General features: G+C 46.0%; 1 protein-coding gene across 2 annotated transcripts in view; it reads left to right on the forward strand.

Moving 5' to 3' along the window:
• Positions 1–2,383: 2,383 nt before the first annotated feature.
• The window catches only part of CAPZA1 (capping actin protein of muscle Z-line subunit alpha 1), a 251,517-nt gene continuing 230,677 nt past the window's right edge, over positions 2,384–23,223 (forward strand). The window contains exon 1 of one of the 2 annotated variants that reach the window (XM_069633326.1): positions 2,384–2,581. In XM_069633326.1, coding sequence (XP_069489427.1) covers positions 2,543–2,581 — 39 coding nt within the window. In that variant the 5' untranslated portion in view covers positions 2,384–2,542. The remainder of the gene's footprint in view (positions 2,582–23,223) is intronic. The other variant, XM_069633327.1, reaches the window with a different exon arrangement.

Raw genomic sequence — 23,223 nt, forward strand, 5'->3', positions numbered from 1 at the left:
GCCAATGGGGTAGTGGGACGCTTCATGGGGAATGTTAAAAGAACCGTCCAGATCGCTCACTTAACTAGAGAACCAGTGGAGAAGATACTCTATCAACTCTTGAGAGAGTACAGAAATACTCCACATAGCACGACGGGGAAGACTCCATCAGAAGTCCTGTTTGGACGAAATGTTAGAAGTAGACTATTAAAGATTTCATTTATGTGCAATTTTCCCTCCATTTATGGACTCCCCCAAACTTTTTGCTTTTGTGTAGCTATCCTAACCTGACTTTTTCCAGTGGAGCCCAGCCTTCAGCTGAACTCCCCTGGTCTTTTGCTCACTTGTTATGGGGAAACTGACAAGTCCTTCAGATGATCAGTACTGGGCAACATTGTTTGCCTTAGTCTTTGACTATGTTGCCATTTCTTGGTAACTTTTTAACAGTGCACAATGCACCTTCCAGTACCGTGTGCTGGGGTCCCCTTTTGTTTTATGGCCCTAGACACCCTCAAAGGATTTTTTGGTGATTGTACAAGTGTGCCTGGGATGAACTGGTGGCAGCAGTTACTGAATGTTTTACTTCTGTTTACTGAGTTAAACCGCGTTTACTGCCAGGTTCCGAAAATGGCTGACCCACAAAGTCTTTTGTTCTGTTCCATGGCCATTTTGTCCCCTGCCTTCACCCAGGTTTTCCTTATTTGGGCATGCAGCCCCCTGCGAAAAACAATCTCTTACGAAGGCTTCTGCCTGTTACGTATGTGAGCCCAGGAAGAGGGCTGGGACCGTCTAGTCCCAATCAGCACTGCTGGTGCCAGGATGTCTGGAGTGCCTGAGTGCCTGAATGACTGAGACCACTGTGGGCCGTGATTGGTACACGGCTGGAATGCCTGCAAGAGAGCAGATATTTTATGGTGCAGAGCTAATCTTGAATAAGAGAAGTGGATCTGCAGCCATACCAGGTCGATCACCTGTGTTCTCACCGAAATACAGACGGAGCCAAGTCTCCTACATAAAGAAACAGACTTGTGAAACCACCAGAGAGGCTTTGGAAGGTTTTGGCACCCATTGCCCTCTGCTGTTACGTCGGACCCCTGCTTTCTTTTTCAATCAAGAAGGCCTGCCAAGGTGCTTCATCCCTTTGGATTATTGGCAACAACTATTATCTGCGCCCCCTGCTTACCCACCGAATGAGCCCCTTCGGGAAGTGTTTCAGGGCGATCCAGTGAACTGTCCAGCTCTAGCTCAGGGTAACCCGCAGCAACGCCGCCGCCATCGCGAGTGCAGACCTGAGACTAGGGACATCGCTTGCTTGTGGTCCTGTGCATTCTCCCGCCAAATTTCACAGGCCTAGCTCCTCTGAGTCCCGAATTAGGAGAATGTATATCGCTGCCTGCATCCACAATTCCCACGTCAATACCTGATGGTGATGGTCGCTATAGTTCCCCTGGAGTTCTGCTCTCCTGTGCCCTGAAGCCAGCTGCACCAGAATGTTCTTAATGCATCCTTCGGAAGCTGAGAAAAGGCAACTGTTCCGTCACAGACGATCGTCCTCCACTGCAGCTGCTGAGAGCCAGAGCGACGCAAAATTGCACAACTCGAACCTACCAGCGACCTCAACTAAACTGGCGAAGTTTGGTTTGGACTGTGCCAAGGGTCGGTGAGTACTAGCATAACTTACCAGTCAACCCTTGGCGCAGCCAAGTTTTTTTACGCACGAGTATCCCTTAAAGATACTCCAACTTGGATGGGTTAGCCTGCGCTCCCTAGCTTTTATCACCACTTGAATACTGCTGTGCTGCCAAGGGCAGGGCCTACTCAAATAGTGGGAAATGATTCTTCATTGTCTCAAGGCCCTTCCTGACTTGCTACAGCCCCTGCAAGGAGACCCACTTGTTGTTCACCTGCGCGATCGTGCGTTCTTCACAGGTTATGGTTATTTCATCTAACTGAAATTGCATTAGGAACTGTATTTTTTATATATATTGTAGAGCAAGGATTTGTGTGATAAGTTTTTCTCATTGCTAAAGCTACTTGTATCTATTTGGTCAGGCTGATAATAAATGTATAGATATTTTTCATATACACTTGTCTAAGAGTGATTTGTGCAGGGATGTCTTTTAGGCTTCGCTAGGGGTTGCACCTGGGCCCCCTGAGGTGTCCCTTGCTACCCCTGTGGTCTCACTTGCTAGCCAAAAAATAAAACATTAAAAGAAAATTGACACTTTTTTAAAAATCTTTTTTATATTTTTATTAAATTGGATCCAACTCAACCTGCTTGCTTTCTTAATACTTCAACAATATACGTGTCACCTGCCCACAAGACAGACATTTCAGTGCTAAAGCGGCACACCCAAATAGAAGGGGCTAGTCCCCATAAGGAAGAGCCAGGTAATTGAACGGCATAATGGGCGTGACGGGGCTGCTCCGACCACGTGACCGGAAACGAGAGCCCCGCCCCTCGACGTGCGATTAGTGTTTCCCCCGCCTGGGCTTGCCGTGATATCCCAGCATGCCGTGCGCCCGCACTCCTTCAGTCTGGGGCTGGGCCAGTTGAGCCAAGATGGCCGACTTCGAAGATCGGGTGTCCGAGGAAGAGAAGGTAAAGCGCCCGCGGACCGTGCAAAGCTGTCCCCTGGGGCTGCGACGGAGCCGAGAAACAACCCGTGTGCTCAGAGAGCCTCTCTATAGCGACAACGGTCCCAAACCGCCATCCTAGCGGGGGCGGCAGGCATGTCAACCGCAACTCCTGCACTGGGGGCTATGCAGTGACAGGAGGAGCCTGGTGGGCTTATGCAGTGACAGGAGCCTGGTGGGCTTATCCAGTGACGGGAGCCTGGGCAGTGACGAGACTGATAATGCAGCCAGGACATCGGACAGGGAAGTCTCTGTATAGTAATGTTAATGCCAGCAGAGCATACTTCTCAACGTTTTGACAATCCAAGGCGGGTGAAACCAGGTCATTCCTTTAACTTCAATGGTAACTAAGGATAGTTGAGTTAAGGTTTTGCTGGGTGGGTGCGTTAATATAAGTCTAGGTTAGAGTCCTGGTGTGTTGGGAGGATAACGCTGTCCGAGACTGGAACCCGCCCCTCAAAAGGGGGGTGATTTGAGATGCGGGCTGATAGGTAGCAATGAGATGGGAGAGGTGGGGTGGTTGGCATTGTTGGAATTTCAGGGTGCGAGGCTTGGGCAATAGGATTGTGCTATCTGGGAGGTGAAAACAGCCTATGCATGAGCAGGGCAGTCACAGGAGAGACTGGAAGCCTTGGCATGAGTGTTTAGTGTGATGGGTTCCCTTGTGGTTAGACAGTGAACTTATGACCTAGGCTTGAAGCATGGCAGTGACAGGGTGGTCTGCTAGGGTATGATGATTTGCAGGGAGAGAATTGGCACACAAACTGGCAGGAGGATGCATGGACAAAAGGCAGGACAGTAACAGAAGTGGACATCACCTAAACGGGACACTGACCGGAGAGGAATCAGCCTTTCAATGTTGGCAACCTGGGCATGAGGCTGTACACAGTTTCACCGTCTTTGTACGCAGCAGTGCTGGTTGTGGGTTCTGCTGGGCAAGTGATGAGTGTCTAGAGCCAAGGTATGACCGTGAATCTGGGCAGTAAGGTGTAGCCTGGGCAAATGGTGGGGGCTACGAGCAGTGAGTATCGAAATTCTTTGTGGCAGCACAGGGTGTGAGGGGTGACTAGCATAGCTCCCAAAATGTAGGTTGGCGGTGCTGCAATTGTGCAGTGGGATATCCAAGCGAGCAGTATGGATGACAAGTCAGTGACAGGGAAAGGATGAATCTTTCAGTACGTACAGCGTATCATAAGCATTGTGGTCTAGGAACGATTATTGTTAGGAGCAGTGGTTGGCTTAGGCAGTAAAGGCAAGCAGAGGGCCGTAGGACGCGTCACCCACTGGGATGGAGGTCAATCCCAGGTAAGGTCGAGAGCGTGCAGGCAGGTGCTGTCCTACTAATATAGGGCTTCTCTTTAGAGCATCCTACACAAGAGCACCCAGGATAATACCAACGCACACTTAACATGTGTGGCCGGTCCTACATATAAGGGGTATATCAGCCGCTTTTACTCCCTAAATATTGGCAAATACTCCCAAAACAGAAAAATAAGTATATATACTCCGAAGCAAAAAAATACATTGAGACATAGGAGCTTGCCTCTCTACTTTCACCCACACACCTCTGTGGTTATGTTTGGACATGTGTAAGCTCGCTAGAAATTAAGGTTAGCCACGATGAGTAAAGTTGGGATCTTACAATTCCTGTAAAAAAGCGACAATTTCACCATATGTTGAGGCATTGTTTTTTATAATGTCCCAAACAGACCGAACTTGGGACACTCTTGCATTACTGCTTATGTCAAGAAAGAGTCCATACACAGCCTCTGCAATGGTGTTGCTTTGGAGAAGTGACGTTTTGGGCAATTGACATTCCGTGAATAAGGATATCAAATGAACATTGGGTTAGGGGGCTTGAGGATTAATATAGAACACAGACTAGGAAATGCAAATGGGCTAAAACCAGCCAGTCAAAACAATAACTGGCAAAGGATAACAAGATAGCCTCTTCTGACTGCAGAACAGATGGCAGGAGAGCAACTACAAAAGCGGCTTTGCCACAGGAGCAGCCTGTGAACAATGGCATCTAGTTGATGAGTGGCCTAAAGATGTTATAGGCAACTGTTGCAGCCAAATCCGGTCAGGCAACAAGTGAAGGAGGGCACAAAGTAGCAATGATAAGCTGGTTAGTGGCAGAATAGTAGGACATGAATAATGCTACCTGGACTAGGGTTGGTGTTTGTGCCAAGGACCATTGGGAAAGATGAGTGGCATCTGCCAATCGTACGTGCATGTGCAACAAGTGCATCCCGGTTTGAATTGCATTGTCCGCCTGCCCATAGAAGTTGAGGGGCATGGCTTGGCAATAAGCTCTGCCAGTACAAGTCACTGTCTTAAAGGGGGTAACAAATGTAAAGTTGCATAGTGATGCATACTGCAGAGGAGCTGATAAGTTCCAAGCGAGGCAAATGGTCCATCTAGAAGTGGATCTATCTGGTTATCATCACTGTCACATCTCCTATCCCCTCACATCTTGCTAGTCACTTTTGGGGGTCTTCTGTTCATGTGGCTTTCGCAATCCAAAAATACATCTGGGTAGGTGGAACTGTGGTTTATTTGGGGCTGCATTCAGTGCTGGGCATCCTCGTGTACCATGTCATTTAGCAGGCTGGAAATGGCAGTGTTTTCAAAGCAGTGAAGCCTCCTTTGGGTTTGCAGATGGTGTACTTGCCGTTATTCCTCGTTGTCAGAAACCGGTCATCACATTGCTTCTGTAGGGATGCTGAGCGTGTTGGCTTTTTCCCCCTTACGTGTTTCCTCTTCCCGTGGCAGTGCCGACTTAGCACCTCATCCTTCCGAGCTGTATATATTGACTAGCCTGTAACGGCAATAATTGTAGTGCTTAGAAGCAGTAGAAATGCGGTAAAAAGCGATATATAAAGGAGAAATATTAATCTTGGACAAGTTTGTTTTCAGGCTTAGTCTGAGCATCCTAAAATATCTTGATGTATAAATTATACAGTGGATACCTTTCTTTTTAATTATGCCATCATGTCCGTTGGCTTGCCCCATTCAAAGCCACGTGTGGTAATTTTTATAACTGGCAAAGCAGTAAAACAAAGGTGTAAATCGGTGGCCGCCACCTCGCTGGGAGACTATAAACGTTTTGCTGGTGGATTTGGTGAATGAAGGGGGCATGCATTTTGTTGCTCGTTCTGCTTGCGAATCTCTCCGTTTTACATCGGCCTGACATTTTCATTCTGGCCAAAATGTATGGATTTCTATGGAATCTAACTACATTTTGCTTCTAGAAGTAGGTGGATTGCGTAGGAATCCATTGTAAAGGTTGTCTGCTCAAAACAGAGTAAAGGGGATTTTGCCCTTAACACCGTTTTCTCAAAGTTGTATTCACGTGAGATTAACAGCACATTTGCTTTATCGATCGATCGTTTTAGGGGAATTGCCCATTTTCCTTACAGGCCAATTTGCTTGAACTCCTTTTACTCGTAATATTTCCCACATTTTACTTCAAAAATGTACGGGGTTGGGTATTTACAAAGGTGTGGCAGGAATGAAGGTGGGGCTTTGCCCCCACATTTTTTGGAATAAAATGAGTTTCGACCAAATGGCCTAGATTAATTCTAAGGCACTCGCGTATCCTCCTTTTTAGGGCAGGCAGATCGTAGATCACCTGCCTGAACTGCCCTGCCCCCCACCCAGAAGTGAGCAATGTTACAGCCAGCGTTCTGTGTAGAGCGATGTTCACAGACATCATAGATTAGCATTGACAATGATCTAACTTCGGCTTTCATCCTCCTAGATATGTAAAACATGTATTGCCAGAACGTTTTGATATGCCGCCCTCGCACCCTTCTGCCCGGCCAGGTTTGACCCATGTCACATGTTCTCCAATTTAAGAAGTAGGTCCTCCTTTTTTAACTTCCTTTTTTTTGTAGTTGTCTCGTAATCATACGTCAGGCAGTAGCGGGTTTGTACATTCTTCCCGCTTAGTTGAAGATTGTTGCATTGCAACTTTTTTTTCCCCCACTGGGGTGTGGGCGTCTGGTTGCAGAGCAATCGCTTCCTGTTAATCTTCTTTGCCGGCAGCCAAATACCTAAATTGGATCTTTGACTTTCTTTTCGTCGTTCAATCTCCAGTGCTTGGATGCGTGGGAAGGGGCACACCTTGCACAGCGTTGAATCTAGTTGCTACACGGACACTCCATAGAAGTTGCAAAGCCAGTTAATAATCGGTCTTCCTGGATCACAAACATTGGCCGCTTAAGTGTTTTGTGGACATTGGCACCTGCATACGCCCAAGCAAGCGTTAACGCACACGAGCGTTTCAGGGTTTGATTTGCGGGATGGCGGGGGAGGGGAGGGTCAGGGTTACGTGCCGAGCTAAGAATATATGTGGAAGTTCACCTCTCTGCCAAGTGCGACAGGGACTGGATGCAACAGGCAGGTTTTTTCTTTCTTGTCATTGATATCAGTGAAACTTAAATATGTTAAGGCAAGGCTGGGTGTGGTGTCTACTAGCCGCCTCGTGCTGACTGCAGCGCTCTCTTGGCCACAGAAACCACCCTAGTACAGAGCCATGTGTCTTAAAATAAAATCATGTCGGTGGTGTATATTCACTGTTTCCCCCACCGAGTCATTTCCTTCTTTCAATTTCCTTGCCTCGTGAATTTTCTTTTTAAGGCAGGTCACTAAGTTATTTACTGAACACTAAAGTATCATGCGCCGTGCAAATACAGCACGTTATGTTCCAACCAAGGCAACGAGTGTAAAAGTGCATTTCTGCAGCTGACCCATACCATCCTACCCCTGTTTTACGGAAGTCCGATTTCAAATTCTCAGCAAGAGGCTGTTGACATTTGTACCCACATTGCTAGAGTCTTTTATGTTTTAGGGGTAATCACAAAACCACTTTACTCTGGAAGTAGTCAACTATTTTATCCAGCATCCTATTACACTGGCGTATGTTCTTCTTGCACTATAACCCATCACTCTCCATGTACTCTGCCTTTTGCTTATCGACGAGTGGGGGCATCAGGGTTATGTGGCAAAACACCGTAGGAGGAGGAGGGGGCGCTTTGTATGGTAAACATGTCTCGTTTCTATTTTTAAATCGTTTCTTGGACCCATTTTATCAAGATTTGGAGGGTGGGACGAATCCTTTGAAGCTGTCACTCTTCTGTTGGGGGGGGGGGGCCTTCCAATGGGGCTTGAGTGGTGAGGCCGCTTCCAGATAGTCCCCCTGGTGGTGGTACTCAGTGGGAGGATCCATGGGAGAGGACCTGCTCCGCAGAAGGGAAGACTATCCAGGGAGAATGCTGTACACTAACCGCCATGCATTGCTCACCTAACCATCCTAATGGGGCTTGAGCACCCTGTACCCCCAGTCTCCTCTTCGTTAGTTCATGTTTAGTAACCCCGTCTCGTAGGTAGACATTACTGTGACAAGGAAGTGTGAGTAAAGGTGGCTCCAGAAATACTGGCACTAAGAGCAGGATAATGAAAAGCCTATGCGGAACCAAGACCAACATACTAGTTATTCGAAAGACGGCTTACCCTAAAAATGGACAAAGGACTCTCCAGAGTCAGTCCTGCCCCAGAGGAGCATTGAGCTGGGGAGCAAGGCATGCGGGAGAACCAGCTGCAGACCCTGACGCCGGGAAAAGGTAAACATCAAGGCTGAATGGAGTGAGGGTTCACCTGAAGGCTGGAATACCAGATGTCTGGTGGGAACGAAGCCATCGGAGTGTTCCTGGCGAGACCCGATTTATGGCGTGAAACCAGTGTGGCAGAGCAGACCGTGAGAGCCCAGGGGAAGCCAGAGAAGCTTGCAGGTGTTGCAGAGTACTAGGACCCTCGCAGACCAAGTTAGAAGGTACGTGGACTGAGTCCAGGAAGGCACTGGGAAACCCTAGAGGCTGTGGTCAGGAGGAAATGCAGAACCAGCTTTCTCGTCCCAGTGGTACCAAACCGAGAAGTGAGGGAGCACCCCAAAGAAACCAGAAGAGATGTGGGTCTGGGACCGAATGTTGAGAGGTTTAGAGAGTTATATGTACAAGATAATGCCTGGCAGGATAGGGAACCTGGCTTGAGCAAGAGACATAAACCTGAACAAAGGGTCTGGGACCCAAGGTTAAAAGGCTTGAAGAACCATACGTGCAAGAATAATGCATGGCAGGATAGGGAACCAGGCCTGAGAAATACACTTTACACCCAAGAAAGGGGTCTGGGACCCGCATAATGAGAAGAGAAGACGCAGGGAAGAGAAGGTGAGGGATCCTTTGGCAAAAGTTGAGAAGTCAAGAGGAAAGAGCTATCCTCTGGCAAATAGCCAGATATAATTACTACTGTTGAAAGAGAACCCCGAAGAGGCTTGGGGGAAGGGAGACACTTTATCCATCGTAGTGGAACTTTAGAGAGTTGCCTGAGAAGACTGTGGAAGGGAGACCCAACTCCCCATTTGTGTGGAACTATAAAGAAAGGAAGGCCTAGATGATAAACTCAGCTGTATAGTTTTTTTGTTTGAAGTGTAAGGACGTAAATAGGTTTGGGACGTAGGACAGTGGGTTATTTACTTTTGACTGACATTTTGACATCCGTAGTTCTGTTTGAGGCAGGGTACCCCTTTTAGTTATGACAGGTCGGGTTCTTCCTTATTTTTTGTTAAATATGTTGATGCCACCTTTGTGTCCAGAGTCTACTTCTACACCCCAACAAGGGCTAATTTGTTTCCTCTTCCTGTCCTAGTAGTGTTGCATTCGAATAGTTCAGCTTGATGCTAGTCCACACCTATGGGTATTTTCTCTGACCACTTCCCCATTCCCCCCACCCTCGCCTCCAAAATCACAGTTCTGCATTCCTACGAATCCTCCAAAGAAATGTCTACGACGACCGTAAGATTTCCAAGTGGGAGTGTTTTACTTTTCGTTTTTAAAGCTGGGAGTAAAAAGGTTTTTAACGGAGAAAAGTCCCAATGGGACTTTTTATAAGCGATTTTAAAATAACTAGAACTGATCTGTGCTGCTTGTTATTCATGCACATTTAAACTTTTAACCTCTCTGGATCAGGCAGTACAATAGTAGTTTCTTCCTGCGACACTTCTGTTTCAAAAATATCCATGGAGCCTTTCAAGTGAAAGTAGGATGGCTAGCTCCTATTTTGGGGGGGGGGGCGGGTGAGTATTTTGACTCACTAGTATTTGGCGATATGCATGGAGTCATTGGTCAATGCACCTTTTTATCTGCATGGCTGACAACGGCCTGTTTTTGATTAGTTTTTCTTGCACAAATAACTCTTGCCACCTGTGTATTTATACTGGGCTCAAAATGTGCGCACTCAGCCATTGTTTTCTTTTGTTAAGAACTTATTTGCAGTGTACCTGTGGAAAACTGGAATTAACGCCGAGGACCTGGCGACTTTTATTTTGTTGGTCTTGCTGGTAGGTTTTATCTGTTTAAAACTTTTACACCAGCATATATTTGATTCAATTTTCTTTCAAGCGAAAACTTTGCAGATCTGCAAGTGATACGGGCTTGAGTGCTAGCTACTCAATCACGTTCTCCATGTGCACTGTCTTGTGAACTCATTTCTCCAAAATTGCGACCGCTTGTCTCTGACATCTATATAACTCTGTACACTTCACGCGACGCTGGCGCTCACCCACATGACATGTCAGCGCTTAAGCAGATGTCCTTGCCCGTCAGTGTGGTCGAGTTTCAAATTAAGACTTGGGCATTTGTTAACGGAAATTGAAGGTTTCCGTTAACAAATTCAAACTTTAATGGCGATTACGAGGCCAACAGTACGTTCATTTTCATCAATCGGTTGGCTGCAATCGCACTTTCATTTTATGGTTTACTAATGGTTTAGCTGTACATAATGGCACAACTGGTGTCTGACAGTTTCCAATTCAACAAATGGTGTGTTAAACCCTTGATAGAAATATAGGAATCTGTGTTTATGTAAACCAGAAATCATTTCTGCTCTGGGTAAGAACATACCTATCCTCTTTCAGCTACATATTTAGTGTTTTCGAATGCATTGAGCTTCTCCTCGTTTCTGATGCTGCGCAATAACTCAGGAGTTCAGCTTTACAAACCTTCGACTTGTGCCACTTGGTCAATAATGGCGATGGATCGAGCTTTACCGGTTCGTAGTGACCAGCTTTCCTTGGGTAAGGCGGTGTATGGTTGTTAGATGGTACGTCTGTCCTTGGGTAATGGCCATGATGCATTTCCGTAGACTGTGTACGGTTGTTAGATGGTACGGCTGTCCTTGGGTAATGGCCATAATGCATTTCCGTAGGCGGTGTACAGTTGTTAGATGGTACAGCCCGCCCTAAGGTCTGACATGCGGTCCTGTATATGCCAGGAAAGAGCATGGATACTAATGAGAGAAACTGAATGAAGGATTGTTGCAGAATTCATTCGGGCAAAGGATTAAGGGAGCAGGGGAAGGGGGGCTGTGGTAGTGGGTTAGCATGTCGCTGGGAGGGACGGAGGAGTAACTTTGGTGTAAAAGGGAAGAGCCATGGAGTAAAACGGGGGGGGGGGGGGAACTGCTGAGGGGTGGGCTCGGGCACAGACGGATGGCAGAAGTTCATGCCACAGTGGTGCACTTGAGGAACACCGGTTTCTCAGATGTCCCCCTTTCTCGTGTTCTAAATGGCGGTCATGGCGTGACTGTTCGAACTAGAGTGCTTATAAAAATAATCTTTCCTCTTTTCTCACATGCAAGATTCTTGATGTAACGAAGTGAGCTAGCTGGAAGGGTTCTGGGTTATTTCATTGTTCGTTCTGGCTTTGAGTTTGTAAAGAAGTTCGTGAATGTGTTAGTTTCCTGGAGTTTCTCTAGGGCTGCAAACTAAACACATACAAAGTGCTGTAATTGGAGATTTTAGCTGTTCTTAAATCCACCCTGCATATTGATCTGCATGCGGTATTTCTACTGGGGTCCTACTTGTTTGCAGGGTCCGAGGTATGCATGGAACCTATGGCCTTTAAATTGCAGATGCACTGGTGCCCCAGGGTTAAATGGTGAGACATCGGTGCTGCTCAAATGTTTTGAAGCCAAAGAGCGGCAAATGCTTTTCATGCTACTGGATCTTTCTTACAGAGGGTATAGCAGACATGTTTACATGACCGTTGCTTTGACCTTTGCATGGGCATGACGGATAAACTGGGACTTGGCATGGCACAATATTCTCATCTTGCTCCAAGCGATGGGCCTCAATCAGTATGTCCCTTCATACGAATTCTCATAAACCAGGTCTGTTTGCGTTCTGTTTCGGACTGAATCATTGCCACTTTTTTGGCCCATTATTAAGCAGATAGTTGGTACCTGGAATTAGTTGGACTGGAGGGTGTGTTTTAACATTATTGATCATGCAGTACTGGATGATACACAGATCAAAAGTGTTTTATTGGTTCTGTAAAATGCGATTGCCAACGGGTATTTAATCTGGCGGCTCATCTCAGTCACATGATGGCCAGCCCTCCAGTTTGTAAATGTTCTGCGCTGGGGTAAAAATACAATAAACTGCAAAAACCACAACTATCGGCGTTTCCAATGATTTTTGATTTTGCTGGTGCATTAATATCCCGACAATCTATTCTGTGCTGGAGTACATATGGACAAACCACTATTCTTGATGTTATGATTTGAGTGTAATTGTAACCGTGTCATTTTTGTCCCTTGAAATGCATGTACTTTTCAAGCGAATGGTTCAAAACGAGATCTGCCTGGAAAGCCACTTTGACACTGTCTGAGACCCTGAATAAAGATTTCCCTCCCTCATGAGAATGGTATTTAATGTCCCTCTCCATTGTTAATAGCCGTTGTTGTTGTTTGTAGAACCAGGAGAAACTGGTGTCTGTGCAGGTTGACTTTCCAAGTGTGTTCTGATTGTGTCCAGGGGGAGCAACATCTGTCTGGATTGTGTGCTATTTTCAGTAGTTTATTTCTTGTGGCCATTGTTTGACTTGTGTGGTGTTTTTGTGTGTAGCAAGGCTAGGGCTAGCCTTACTACATATGGGCCTGAGATCAAACAATCACCAGTGCCCATTCGTTCCAAAATGCAGAACTGTGAAGGTTTCCAGCACAGCTTTTTTTTGCCATTGGACCCAAAGCCTGAAATTCTCTCCACCAGAGCTAGAGGGATTGAATCGCTTGAGATTTTTAAGAAGAAATTAAAGACCCACCTTTTTACTAGGTTATTGATATCCTTTTAATCGGTCACGATTCTTAACTGGAGTTTCACAACGATTCTTAACTGGAGTTTAATATTGGTTCTTATCTGTTGATTGTTGTTCATGTCTTGTAGCACCCTCAAGACTTGGGGTCCATGGCCGTGCCTGGTACGTGGGAGAGAAGCGAGGAGCAGGGGTGGTTAGTGTGTGGCTGTTTTATTGTTGGTTCAATGTCACGCTGGTTGACATATTAAAAAACAAAACTTGGTGTCCTATTTTTATAGATCTACTTCTCATGAATGATGCTTTTTATTTTTCCTTAACTATTTGCTAAAAGCTTTTGTGAAAAGCTTTATTGTAAATAGCTTTAGCTTTTTTATTTACTTTTAGTGGATGTTCTTGCAACAACTTAATCACTTTAGCCTTTTAGTCAGCAACCCAGCACCTTGTTTGCTGTTGGCCCCATTTTTGTTTCGTTGTGTAGCATTTTTTTTTTGTGTGATTGCACGGTCTACTTAAAGATTGGAGCCACGCTTACGTGCACATAGTTCGTGTCAGCGCCTTTGTGGGGAGAACGAAATGAACCGAAACTCGATGTTTGGGTGCTCGTTTACTTCGTTTTTTCCTGTGAGTGACATCATACAAGGCCTTTAGGGTGAAGGTTCAGACAACCTATGGAAACGGATTTCAGGAAGGGGTTCTGTTTAAGCGTGTCAGTTAGCAGCTTGGAATCCTCTAGGTGACATTCTGTGAAGAATGCTGTGGGCTGTCTGCAAGCAAATCTTGTTTGGGCATGTGCAAATATTTACTTCCTGGAAACTTCGTTTTAAATTTTTGGTTATTCTGCTTCCCTGTCTCTAGAGGAGCCATTGATGTTGCCATGCTTTAGCTAACAGCACTACAGGGCTCCAAGTGAATACGAAAAATACCGATTTCTAGACCTTGCATGCCTACTTGACTGTTGGCCCAGGTCTTCTCACCCACCTTGTCATGTAGGACGTGCACAGTTTTGGCGAGTATGTTGGTAGAGTTGATTAAAACGGGGTGATAATGTACACGCTCCATTAGCCAGTGATATTTGACTGCTGTGTGTCTCTACAATTGAGATGGTGAGTGACTTTTTGAAGGCTGGCAAGTGGCTTGCAATTTACATATTTACCCCTGGATTACGTTAATCCTGTAGATTAGGGGTTCTGCTGCCTACTCCTTCCATATTCTTTACTAGGACTCCCATGATCCTAATCATTGGTTATGTGAAGTTGATGTATATGGCTCACTTCTGCCATTTTCATGGTCCCCAGGTGCTTGCATGGTCCAGCAAGGTAAAGTGGTTAGGATTGGTTAGTAAGAGAGAGGGGTATAGGATAGATGTTGTGCTCATCTGATGTGTGCTAAACCAGGAGCAACTTGGATGTTTTCTGCACTGGGCTTGTGTCCTGAAAGGTGGTGCCCATTGTTTCACGTGTTTGTTGCCTGAAGTGGTTGTCTTTGTAACTTGGTTAGTGTGGTTTGTGTGTTTTGGTGCGTTCTACATTAGCCCTTTTGCCATGTGTTGTAGTTGGAGTGGTAGGAGTGAAAAAGTGGTTGGTGCGTTTTGGGTGATCTCTGGTTATTTGTAGTTATGTTGTGGTTTTACTTTCTAGATTTATCCCTCGTTTTCTTTGTATATGGTTGGTTGGGCGGTCAGTCGTTCATGGAGTGATTGTGAAATGGTTGATCATTGTTTCTAGGTGAGTTGAAAAGCCAAGATTTTAGACTTTAAGGAAAAATGAGGTGCTCTTCTGTCCTTATTTCCTTGGGGACCGAGTGCCCTAGTTCGGCTAGCTATCGAATAGCAAAAGGCATTTCCTCAGAATGTTCTTTCCTCGTAGTGTCTTGTTTCTGTTTGTAGGTCAGTGCAAGATTTGGAGTCCTGATTATTTATTTTCTTTCCAGCTGGTATCTGGTGATTTAAAAAAAAAATTCCTTTTTTGGGGGAGATTAATTTTTGGCTCCTTGTCTATGTAGTGATTTACGGGCAATGCAGAGTACTTTGAAGTTGGTGAGTTACTTTACTGGTAGCCAGTGTAGATGACTTCGGGCCAGCAGGATGTGGTCACTTTATTCAATCTGGTTTTGCTGCAGTATTTTGGATGTTTGTAGTTTTATGGTGAGGCATTCGAGCTTTCCCAGGTATAGGCTATTTGTGTGGTCTATGGTTGCTAATACCAAGGAGAAGATTGACATGGTTCTGTGTGCAAAGTTGAGGTACAGGTGGAACCCTCTTATTAATCCGGAGTGGTAGAAGCATTTTTTAGCTATTGCATTGATTTAAGGTTCCAGGCTGATGTCGTGAGGATTCCCAGATTATTTTCATCACTTTTGACATCTCTAGTTGGGTTCCCATGGTTGGGAGGAGGGGGAGCTATGTGAGGGATAGCTATGTGAGGGATGTCTGTTAGACAGTTCTCTTGAGGCGATATTTCAGTTTGGGTTTAGTTTGAGCTTGAGGTTTGCCATCTTTGTCAGTCAGTGAGGCATTTGAGGGCTTTCTTCGACTCATTGTCATTAGTTATCTTGAAGAGGCGTTGGATGTCTGCGTAGTTGTGCGCTGTCAGCACATGGGGTTTCAATAAGTCTAATTAGTGGGGGGGTTTGCATAGATGTTGGAGAGGCTTGATGTTTATGGTAATATTTGTTGTGTTCGATGCAAATGGTTGAATGTGGGTTTGTCATACTCGGACGGTGACAAAAGATTCCAGCCATTGTAATGTGCAGCTTCGTATGCCGATTCCTACATGCTCTTGATTTGGACTGTGTGCCTGATTTTATCAAAGGCAGTTGATATGTCCAGTAGTGCGAGGGTCGTTTGGGTGGTGTCCATGTTTATTTTTAGGTAGTTCATATTGAGATGAGTGCTTATTCTGTTCCTCATGTCTGAAACTGACCTGCGATTGGTGAAGTCCTTTGCTTTCTACAAGGTGGAGTGGTTCAGGATTTTCACTGGACATGATGCCTTGATATGGGCGCGTAGTTAGTATGTCATCTGTATTTCCCATGTTTTAGGAGAGGTTTGATGTACGCTGATTTGAATGACTTTGGTACTATTGCACTGTTTAGTGATGGGTTCATTAGTAGTCCGATTAGAGTGTGGGTGTTTGTGGCAGAGTAGCTTCTTGTATATGCCCGATGGACTGAGAGTTTATGTAAACCTGGCTTAGACCAATACAGTTTTCACTGAGAGATCCTGCTATGTTATCTTCTAATAGTTTGTGACAGATTTCCTCGCGTGTAGGTTCAAATCGGTCAAGTTTTCAGTTGGCAGTTGGGGGTGCTGGTTTCTGCAAGGGTTTTTGTAGTCATGCGGGATGTCAATAGCCTGTTGTATTGCTTCTATGTTGTACTCTTGGGTGGGCTGTGATGCTCTTGCATAGGGTTTGCGAGGGTACGATGTTGCAGAAAGGTTTTTATTTTTAATTTCCTTTATGATTCTAAAAATATTTGTGGGTTTGTTGCTAAATGGATTCTTGTCGATTTGCCACTTGTTCTATTCGGTTGTAGTCCTTACTCCGTTACTTTTCTAGGTTTCTTTTCAGTTCGTCTATGAACCATCATGTTCATATATTATTTTATTTCCCGCCTTCAGGCTGCGTTTTAAGAATGTTTTGTTGGTTTTGCATTTGTGATCCATGTGTGAAGGTTCTCCAGCCTTGGCTCTTTCATGGATTCACAAGCTGTGAATATTCCCTGTCGTCAGTCTGGGAAAACCCAGTAACTTTAATATAGTTTTCCTATGGAAAAAAAGTTGGGTCCTCAACATTGTTCTGTGTGCTTTGGGCAGCACCAATGGGATGCCGAGTGTATAGCCCCACCCGACTGCTTCCCATCAGATTTCAACTGCCTTCCGAACGGTTGGGGTTACCTTGAGTTCTCTCCGGAGAGAATTAATCTTTTTGTGAGAACTTCTTTTTCTTCACTTCAGCATTTGCTGTTTCCAGTCTTTCGTAAAAGAAAGGTGTTTTCCGGTCCCATTATGGAATCCTCGGGTCAGAAGAAATCTTTGTTTAGGCCTTGTGAGACCTGCGGCCTCAAAAATGTGTACGAGGGGGACAGGCATTCGGAGTGCCTATATTGTTTGTACCCTAATCACTGGGCCAGAAATTGCGACATCTGTCGGGGGTTCTCGCAGAAAACCCTCAAGGACAGGAACATGCACTTAAATTCTTGCCTAAACTAGGTGGCCTATCCCGCTTCGGAGGTTGTCTCTTCACATGGAGGCAGGAATGCCACTCCCTCAAACAGGTCGCCATCGTGCCAAAGCTCTAGATCTGAAGAACCGCTGCCTAAGAAACAGCGCAAAGGTGAGCCTAGACCTTCATTCACTAAGGGAAAAAGCCAAGCTTTCATCCTTCACTAACAGGCCTTCGTCGAGTGGTGGGGGGGTCACAAATTCCCACCTCTCGTGATAATTCTACATCGCGCTCTGAAAAACTGAGCAGAGATGGGCTTGCAACTGCAAAAATCTGCAGACTCAGCAAAGCATTGTCGTCGGATAAAGACAAATCATGGACCAAGTACTCCTTCATTGTCTTTGTCCATGGACAAATATCACTCATCGGCACATAAATCTTCCAGCCATGAGTCAACGAAGCACCAATCCAAGGTTTCATCCACTGCTGTGGTACCGGTGACAGACGGCGTCTAAGATTCGTCCCTCGTCGACTGGATCATCAACTCTCTCGCCGATGACAATGCAGTCGACGCCTGCACTGTCAACAACGAATAGAAAATCTAGGCGTACAGCTGTCTACAGAACAACCTCCATTAGAAAGGTCTCCGACCACACTACCAGAGGACATACTTCAACATGAGATCACCTCTGTGAGGCACATCACTGCGACGAGCAGTCAGCTTTTGAATGTGATCCCGAAGGAGGAGCTTCAGACCGCCTTTCCCGGATCCATCTGGCTTGGGCCTTCAGCGAACGCAGTCACTCTCCCTCCCATCCACATCAATGGGCTTAGGTGCTGTTACTCCTCAATTTCCTTTTAACCCACATTCATTGCTTTCTATGCAAGTACTCACTACTTTACAAGCTATCCTAGGGGAACAAGATGCCAGGCTCCCAATGCCTCAGGCTCCATCAGTCCCATTGCTGCAGAGCCCAATTTCACGGGCTACAAACTTTGGGATACTGTCCATTAGTATAACTGGCAAAGACTTCCCAATATAACCTAAATGTTTTGTATCATTTACTGACAAATTGATTTTGAGTCTTTCTGAGTAGCAGTACTACCTTTTTTGTATTTTCTCCTTCCATGCCCGAGTCTGCTACCCTTCACCACGGGCATACCAAATCCTCAGGAATTTGGTATCTTCCCTGAGGAAGAAAACGACAACTGTTTCTTGTTTGACCACATGGGGGAAGAGAACAGCCATGTTCTCAATCCCTATACTGGATCACATATGGCAGGAGGGTCTCCGTATGATGAAGCACCTTTTCAGGGAGCCAGCTGTCGAGGGCCACCTGCAGAAGAAATTCAAAGCTCCCGAATCCACTCCGACGTGCTTAGCATCACAGCCCACACTGGAGTCTGTCTGCAGCGGCTAGCAGGAAAGCTTGCACCGAACACAAATGCCCAACTCCTCCCGATAACCGTAAATTGGCCGCTTTCGGGAAGAAATTCTTTCTGAGGTACTCAAAGAATTTAGTCTTCCTGGGAGCGCAGTTCCAGACGTCCTTCAATGAGGTAAAACTGTTGATAGAGAAGCTCTTGTCCCTAGCGACTTTTACACCAGGAACATCTGTCAGTCTGCTCGTATGTCTCTCCTCAGGGACCATGCCGTCTGGCATTCCCCTCATTCCAAACTGTGGCCTCTATATGCGCCAATCACAAGAATTTCTCGCATCCATTTGGTCCCAGATCCAGGGCTCCTGGTCTGAGTCATCTCCCAGCCTCTGGCAGACGCCCTACACTGGTGGGTTCATCCTGTCAACATCAAGCAGGGCATCCCCCTGGTGGAACCGGATTTTCGATATACTATCATGACCAACGCCTCCCAGACCGGAAGGGGTGCTCATCTGGACCAGTTCCAAGTCACAGGCCTCTGGTTACCCGCGAGGCCTCTAGTCATATCAACGTCCTAGAGGGTGTCCGGTCTAAGTTTTGACTCAAAAGGGTCGAATGACAAAAGGGTCGACCGAAAACAAAAAGATCGAATTAAATATATCTATATCTTTTGTATAGGTTAAAAAAAGGTGGTTTACACCCAAAAAAATTCTACCCTTTTTTTTTTCGGTCGAATTGACTCGACCCTTTTGTCATTTGACCCTTTTGAGTCGAAACCTTGGCCTATAACCGTCCTACAGCACAGGGCAGTACACTGGGCTCTCAAATCTTTTCTCCCGCTCATCAAGGGCTCAGTGGCAAGGAGTCTCACTGACAATTCCACTACCATATTCTATCTGCGCAAGCAGGAGGGGCACACCTGCCAGGGATCCAGAAAATACAGGTAGATTCTCTCAGCAGGGACCCTTCTCAGGCACTCAAGTGGCAACTGACCAGCTCCCAGGTGGCAAAGATCTTCGAGAATTGGGGCTCTCTGCCTTTGGACCTGTTCGCCAGCCCCGAAAATAAACAGTGCCAGGGGGCACGCATTCTCTTTTCCTTGGAGCGGGATGTTAGCCTACGCATTCCCCCCCCCCCCCCCTCAACAGCTGCTTCCTTACCTTTTGCTATTAGCAAAAAGTGGTCTCGCAATCTCGTCTATCAAGGTTCACCTATCCGCGATATCAAGATTCACGCGGAAAAGGAAATCTACCCTGATTTTCAGCGACCGACTAAGCATTTCCTTAAGTGTCTTTTCAGGACTTTTTTCCCCCCATGTGGAGCCTCAACCTTGTTCTAACAGCCCTCATGAAGCCACCGTTTGAGCAGATACATCTGCCATAACATTTCTCACTTAAAGGTAATTTTTCTAATTGCTATTGCATCCTCCAGACTTGTATCAGAACTGCAGGCTCTGGTCATCGACCCTCCATATCTGTGCTTCATCAAGGATAAGGTTCTTCGATCTACAAATCCATATTTCATACCGAATATTCCATCTTATTTTCACAAAGACACTACATTCACCTTACCAACCTCTTACCCAAATGCTTCTACTCCACCTGAAAAAGCTTTGCATTCACTAGCGATCTACCTAAATCGCACTAAGTCATTCAGATCATCCAAGCATCTTTTTTGTTGCTTTCGGCCCATCCACTAAAGGTAGGCATATTTCAAAACAGGGCATCTCACGCTGGGTGGCGGCAACTATATCTTTCTGTCACGCAAAAACCAGCCAACCACTGCAGTCTGTTCCCAGAGCACATTCCACATAGTACACGGCGGCCTCAGCAGCTCTATGGGCGGGCATACCAATCAGACATTTGCCAGGCAGCAACGTGGGCAGTGCCCCACACATTCACCAGGCACTGCTGTCTGCATCAACAACATGCTGAGGACGTGCGGGTGGGGCGAGCGGTGCTCCAATGCCTGTGCCAGTAAGGTAAGCCCTGCAGCTTCCAGGGTTGTTTCCTGTTCATTACCTTACCCTTCTCATTACTGATGGTTTAAGTCCCGTTTGCCTGATATGCAACTCCAAGCATTTCTACTGCTACAAAGTCTATTCCCAGCATGTGAATCCATGAAGGATCCAATGCTGGAGAAGGGAGCACCTTACCTGAAACTCCATTTCTCCAGCGTTGGTATCTCCTGTCATTTGTTTAGGTGGGATTTGTCTGGTTTGGTAGTTTCTAATATTTGTGGACCAGTCTTTTCTTTTGTTGCTGGCAGTGTGTTTGTGGGCGTCATGCGTCTTGGGATTTTGAAGGTGATGGGGATCCTACGATGGTCACTTCATACGATTTGGTACCAGAGGAGCAGTGTTTGAGTTCATTCCTGCAGAAAACTGTCTAGTGTGTCCAGCTCTGTGTGGGTCCATTCACTATTTGTTTGAGATGGTGAGGTGTTGTGTTACTTGTGGTGTCAAAATTTGGTGCAAATGAATTGTTCATCGTGATTTGTAGAAAGTTTAGCTATGGCGTCAGTGAGTTTTGCTGCAAAATTAGGTAGGGGGTCTTGTCGATCAAACTGCTGAAAACCTGGCTTTTCCCCTAAAACCGACCGGTAGCAAACCAACCCGAACAGACTAACAGCATCTCAATGACATCTATCCAACAAACTACCATATGCGAGAAATTGACAGCTAATAACCCCAAATATAAACTAGAAGGACAAACTGAATTTAACAAGTAAAATAGATCAAAACAGTGAAGTGGATAATAAGAATAAATCATAGGGAAACAATAAAGAGATGTTAACTACTGAAAATGAACATAATGCATGAGGAGCGATGAAGTGAATGGCGTGGATGAAATAGAATGGATGAAGCGTGTGGAACAGATGAATGCGCTGAGTGGAAGAATGAATGAGTGGAAGAACAGATGACTATATAGATTGAGTAGATCGGATGAGTGTAGAGAATGGATAAACATGTTAAGCGATTACGTGTGTAGAGCGGACGAGCGTGTGGCGCGGACGAGTGCGTAAATACAGAGAAGCAAATAGAACGCATGAGTGCGTAGAACAAATGGACCTGCAAATTAGGAGGATGAGATGGATGAGGTACATATCAATACACCATGCAGTGTACAATACAACAATATGCACTATGAATGTATACACAGTATTGACTACAGACTGCCCACACATCAAATGGGAGTCCAACGTCACCGTGTAAGTCAATGTCACTTGGGCACACCCTTTGCAAGCCCATGGAAACGGGAAGCAGGAGGGGTGTGTGTCACACAAACCCAAGCATCTGACCCAAATTCAGGACAAGCCTGCATGTGCCCAGCCACAATACAGCGTATGCCCACGGGGGCCACACAAGGCAACACACACAGCGTAAACCGGATGAGTGTGTAGAGCGGATGAGTGTGTAGAGCGGATGAGTGTGTAGAGCGGATGAGTGTGTAGAGCGGATGAGTGTGTAGAGCGGATGAGTGTGTAGAGCGGATGAGTGTGTAGAGCGGATGAGTGTGTAGAGCGGATGAGTGTGTAGAGCGGATGAGTGTGTAGAGCGGATGAGTGTGTAGAGCGGATGAGTGTGTAGAGCGGATGAGTGTGTAGAGCGGATGAGTGTGTAGAGCGGATGAGTGTGTAGAGCGGATGAGTGTGTAGAGCGGATGAGTGTGTAGAGCGGATGAGTGTGTAGAGCGGATGAGTGTGTAGACCGGATGTGTGAAATGAGTGTGGAGAGCAAATGAGTACGGAAGTGAGGGGAGCGGACGAGTTGAATGTGGAAAGCATTAGTGCAGGGAGCGGATGAGTGCGGGCAGCGGGACAGGAGTAAATGAATGAGGCAGACAGGAGTGCATGCATGGGACTGTCCGGAATGCACAAGTGCATCGTGCAGACTTGAGTGTGTGCAGCAGACTCTAGTGCATTGAACTGTGTGACGTACATAGTATGGTTTGGAATGCAGGGAACATTTGAAAGAGCATATAACCCCATCATATCACCACGCTTACTCTCCTCTTTTCACCACCACTCAACTAGAACGCATACTATGACACCATTCAGTATAACTGTCCTCATACCAACATCCGCCGCTTACTCCCCATCATCCTAAGTAATCACTGCTGGTTACACCCCCCCCCACACCCTCCCTTGCCAGGCGTTCTCCTCAGGCCTAACGCAGCCACATGCGGTCTGGATAAACCCTGCCAGAACGAACACATACTCCTGATCTCTCAACCACCACACCTACCGCTAAAAAGCAGCTATTATACGAATACCGCACCAGCTGCACACATACCCGGTGCTCACATGAGCCTTTGGCTCCCTCTACTCTCTCTACTGAGCTGAACTTCGGTTCCCAAGGGCGTTCAACCTACCAGCGCCTTCAGACTATACCAATGGTATATAAGGCGTTATATAAATGCAAAATAACATAACATAAGGAAGCGTATGTTATTGGTTGAGTAGGAGTGATTTGCAGTCTTCTATGTCTGAGGGTAGTGGTGAGGAGTATTTTTGTGCGCTAGAGCAATTCCTTCTCAGTTTTTCTGTTGGATTTTAATGGTTTGTAATCGTCTGGTATGGCTTCATAGTCTATTGCTTTGTAGTTGTCGGAGCACCATATTTCTGTGGATAACCGAGCATCTATACCCCCTTTGTTTGGGTAGTATATTTCTGTTTTGCTATTGATCGCCCGTTGAGAAGGCTGCAGTATAGTGAGAGGTTTGGCGTTTTATTTGTTGGGGGTCATTTCTGGTGTTTTGGGTTGAAGCAGTGTTCCATCTGATCTTCGATTCTTTTGGGTTGGCCTGTTTGGTGTGCTGTGGTCTTATCTGTCCCTTTTGTTGATGCATTCCATTAGGTTGCACGATGGGTTTTTCTGTTCCGAAAAAGTTATAATTAGATGTTGGGTC

Source organism: Ambystoma mexicanum, chromosome 13, assembly GCF_040938575.1.
Source record: "Ambystoma mexicanum isolate Mex_15411 chromosome 13, UKY_AmexF1_1, whole genome shotgun sequence".
In the NCBI taxonomy this organism is placed as follows: Eukaryota; Metazoa; Chordata; class Amphibia; order Caudata; family Ambystomatidae; genus Ambystoma; species Ambystoma mexicanum.